The sequence below is a fragment of the Mesitornis unicolor genome, unplaced genomic scaffold (genome assembly GCF_000695765.1).
Source record: "Mesitornis unicolor isolate BGI_N332 unplaced genomic scaffold, ASM69576v1 scaffold17277, whole genome shotgun sequence".
NCBI lineage: Eukaryota > Metazoa > Chordata > Aves > Mesitornithiformes > Mesitornithidae > Mesitornis > Mesitornis unicolor.
In genome coordinates, this window is record NW_010195936.1 from 19,986 (window position 1) to 24,079 (window position 4,094).

The 4,094-nt window shown below is 49.8% G+C and overlaps 1 protein-coding gene across 1 annotated transcript in view; it reads left to right on the forward strand.

Annotated features, from left to right (window-relative positions):
- FAM124B (family with sequence similarity 124B) overlaps positions 1–203 on the forward strand; it is a 4,009-nt gene extending 3,806 nt beyond the window's left edge. Inside the window, exon 3 of the mRNA XM_010188292.1 lies at positions 4–203. Coding sequence (XP_010186594.1) covers positions 4–203 — 200 coding nt within the window. The remainder of the gene's footprint in view (positions 1–3) is intronic.
- The last annotated feature ends 3,891 nt before the right edge of the window (positions 204–4,094 follow it).

A 4,094-nucleotide genomic window follows, 5' to 3' on the forward strand; every position in this document is an offset into this window, starting at 1 on the left:
CCGGGGCCAGCCCCCCCCTGCCGCCAGCAACCGCGGACGGGGCCGGCAGCGTCCTGCCCTCCCAGGACAGCACCCGGCTGCTGTGTGCGGCAGCCAGACCGGGTAAAGGAGCAGGGCAAAGAGCTCCAGGCTCCCACTCGCAAACACCGCGGGCCAGCCCCGCAAACAGCGCGGAGGAGGAGGAGGAGGAGTTCTTTATATGACTGAGAACAAATGTGCCGGCTGAACTCATCTCTTCTAGGTAACAGCAGAGCGCTTTTGTGTGTCTTGTGCCTTCCCGTGCTGCGACCGCTGACGCTCGGCTTCCCTCTGTAGCTGTGACAGCGTTTCAGCAGTGGGTTCACCGAGGCAGACGGTTACTTTCCAGGCAGCGATGCTAAGGAGACTGCAGGCAAAGCAGGAAAAATAACACTTTAGTTACAGAAAGGTTTCTCTTTTTTTTTTTTTTAGTGAAGAATAGATTGGAGGATTATTGTGCAATGAATAGCAATAAGCTATATGACTTCTAGAGCTGTTCTAAGGTGCTGAAAAAGAGCCAGTGGCAGCTCCAGATGGAGTCAGAAGACGCAGTTTGCCTAAGGTGCCCAAGCAGCTGGATGCCTCCAGCCATGGGGGCTCAGCATCCCTTACTGGGACATGTTGGAACAAGGCAGTGGCACAGTCACAGCAGTTATACCAATTTTCCTCTCTGTTCCTTCTCACTTCCTCCTCACTTCCTTTAAAAGCTACTGATGTTGTTAATTTTATGTAAGATGTGAAACATAAGAATGTTCTTTTAAAATATTTTTGAAGAAAATTTCTAGAGAGACCTCTTCATCAAATTAACTCAGTACAGGCAAAAAGCCAACACCCGCAGAGAATAGTTTAAGCTGTCTGGGCTCCAGTAAGACCTGCTGTTGCCTATTGATATGACACTTCACAAAATAAACCCAGCAACAGGCCTTGTTAGACCTGTGTGCAGCTATCAGCAGGCAATCCTAATTGGGTTTTAATTAACAGAAGACAAGAGGAGTCAAGAGTCTTGGAGGGAACTGCTGAATGCTGGAGGGTAGAAAGGACATGAGAAATGAAGTCGTTTCAGCAACAGATGCTGAAATATCTCCCATCTTGAGCAGTGGTTTTCTCAAGTAGGATTAAGTAACTCACAAAGAGAGAGGGGAAGGGCACGACAGAGGAATGAAATTATTAAAAGAAAAGCCAAATCTGAACATACTTACCTTTCAAACTGCACAACAGAGGTATTTTCTCCTCAACTATATCTGAATTCTACTGCACATAAAAGTGTTAATTTGTTTGGAGAGTGCCTTCTTGTTGCCTTTTCTTAGTTCCGAACTCAGGGTTGACAGGCAATGGCTTCTTGCAACCCAAACCCACCCTCCTGACACTGGTGGGACTGGGGAGCAATGCCACTGCTGGGTGGTAGCCAGGGCTCGGGGAAGGCCCAGCGTTTTGGGGGAGTTTGGAGGCGCAGCTGCGTTGGTCTGAAGAGCTGTGGGTGGGAATAGGGCTGTCCCTGCCCTGCGCCCCCCACCCTCACGGCTGGTGCTGCCCTGGAAGCGATGCTCACGTACCTTCAGTTAGAGACCGAAACCCACAGAAAGCTGAACCGGACACTTCTATTTCACCGGACACTTACAACCCTTATCCCACCCTGCCCCCCGTGTTTTCATAAGCTATGTGAAAATGTTGGACTTCTTAATAAATCACACTGTGATATTTCACATCTATGAGAGTGATTTATTTAATCATACCTTGTATGCTAGAAATGTAGTCAGTGATTTTCAGAGCTGGAGAAAATGTCTTGGTGAACGGGAAGAGCAGCAAAGAGGAGGAGAGCTTGCAGGCGGGTCAGGGCGCTGGGTTTGCTGCGGTGTGTGTTGGGGCGGACTGGGAGGGATAAGGATAGAGGAGGGGGATTGAGGAAGGGCAGGGGAGTGTAAACACAGGATCACAGCCCCAGCAGTGGGCATGGACGGGATGGTCATGAACCCAGGAGTAAAACCAGAAGTGGGATTCCTGAGAGAAACAGTTTTAAACAGAGATTGCATGGCCTTCTCTCTACTCTGTCATGCCGAAGGTACTTGAGTGTGACTATTTAGCATAATCTCGTTTTAACTAAGAGAAAGAGGGTGTTTAAGAGGTAGAAGGTCCATATCTAGCATGGAGGAACTGCTCCATCATTTAAAATAAAAAACAAAACAAAGAAAAGAAAATGATACACGAGCTTCATCTGCCTGCGGTAGATCACAGAAGAGAAGGACTTCAAGTCAAAGGAAAACTGCTCTGAAAATATTGCTTGTAACACTGAGTGTATAAAATCCACATATTTTAAGTGCAGGTAATCTTCATTTCATATTTCTTTCCCACATACTGTGCCATGACTTCCAGGTTTTTAAGAAGAGGCTAATAAGAGAGGACGCAGTTTGGGAGGGGAGAAGCTCTGTGTCCCAGACAACATGTGAAAAGCTCACAGGTGAGCAGCCGGACCTGGCAGCCTCTTGGGGATGGGCAGTTGTGTGAGGGGTGTGGGGCTGGCAGTGGGCTGAGCCAGGGGTTTTTCTCTCCCACAGCTCCCATCCTGTGTGCTGGTCGTAGCAAAGCATGCGTGGGAAAACAGTCTTGGTGGAAAACTGAAGGAGTTTTGAAACGTGATGGTGAGAGGTATGAGGGCATCACAATGCTGAATGAAGGGAAATGAGATAGTTTGGGGTTTTTTTTGCCATTTATATGTGTCATGCTTGATATAAATGGTTAGTCAGTGTAAATGGTTCTGACCTAGCTGTGATCACCAAGGGTGATGGTGCTGTGGATATTTAGCTGCTGATTCCTCTGATGGACACCTCGATGGACAGCAGACAAGGTGGTCAGCATAGGTTGGCACCCACTAGCCAAGATTTTAATTGTGAGATGTGTACTGCTTGAGGGTGGTGGGCATCCCTCATTGTGCCGGTCTGTCTGTCAGGTGATGTCGTATCCAGGAGCAGGACCACCACCCCAGGACTCCTGCGAGCCATGCTGTTGGGTGGCCCATTCCCAGCAGGGAGCGGAGGTGCTGCCGTGGCTGTATGATGATGGTGGACTGTCCCAGACTGACAGGAAAGGCTTTTCTCCAGGGCATCTGGGTGATGGAGGGGGGGAAATCTGTTCCTGCAGGAGCAGGGTGTGTGCTGAACATGGGAACTGCTGGCAGGGAGACCTGGGCGAAGCAGGAGAGCTCACCTAGGAGTCACTTTAACCCAACCTGCAGGGACGGCTGCTGTTGCTTTTGTGGCTTTAGCCCCTGGCTGCAGAAATGGTGTCTTTGGTCTCCTGAGAAGCAAGCAGAGTGGTATTTCTGAGGGGTGAGTTGCCGGGGAGGAGTGGGAGCAGTCCCTGATGCCTGGATACAAGCACAAAGACAGGGGTGCTCTCATGCTGGCAGCCCAGGCAAGCCCGGCCATGGCAGGCAGAAAAAAAAAGCTGCAGGCTTGGCCTCTTGTAGATAGGAGAAGCTGGCAAGCCTCGTTCCTTTGGGGAAGCAAATGCTGAATGCACTCTTCTTTCCTGAGTTTTGGGCCAAATTCAGCTTTTGTGAATGCCTTGGTAAATCCTGAAGTAGTCCAGTGAGCAAAGCCAAGCTTTCCAGATTTACACTGGTGGGTCTGGGGTGGGTGTTTTTCCTTTCCCAGCTCAGGCAGAGAGCTATGCTCTGTGCCCAGGACAGACAAAGCTTCACAGCCACTCAAGCAGAGGAAAAATTGTTACCTGCATCAGAAATGTGTTTGGCCAAAGAGATCAGTTTTGGGTTGTGTCCTTGTTAGAAAGACAAGTGTGGTGGATGGGGCCCTCCATTAATCTGCACATAGCTGTAGCAGTGATGTCCATTTTCCTCCATTGCTTCTCTGCTGTGTTACCGGAGTCCGGTCAGGTGCCCTGACTCCTCACCTCTTGGTCTTCTCAGAGGTTGTCAGATCCCCTCCTTAATAGCATTAATAACAATAAAAATAGCAAGAGCAAGAGCAATAACGGTTTTCGTGTATCTTGGCTGCCGCAGCTGAGCCGGGGGCGTGCGCAGGGCCGGGTCCCGGGGGTGCGGGCGGCTGGAAGGGGGTGGT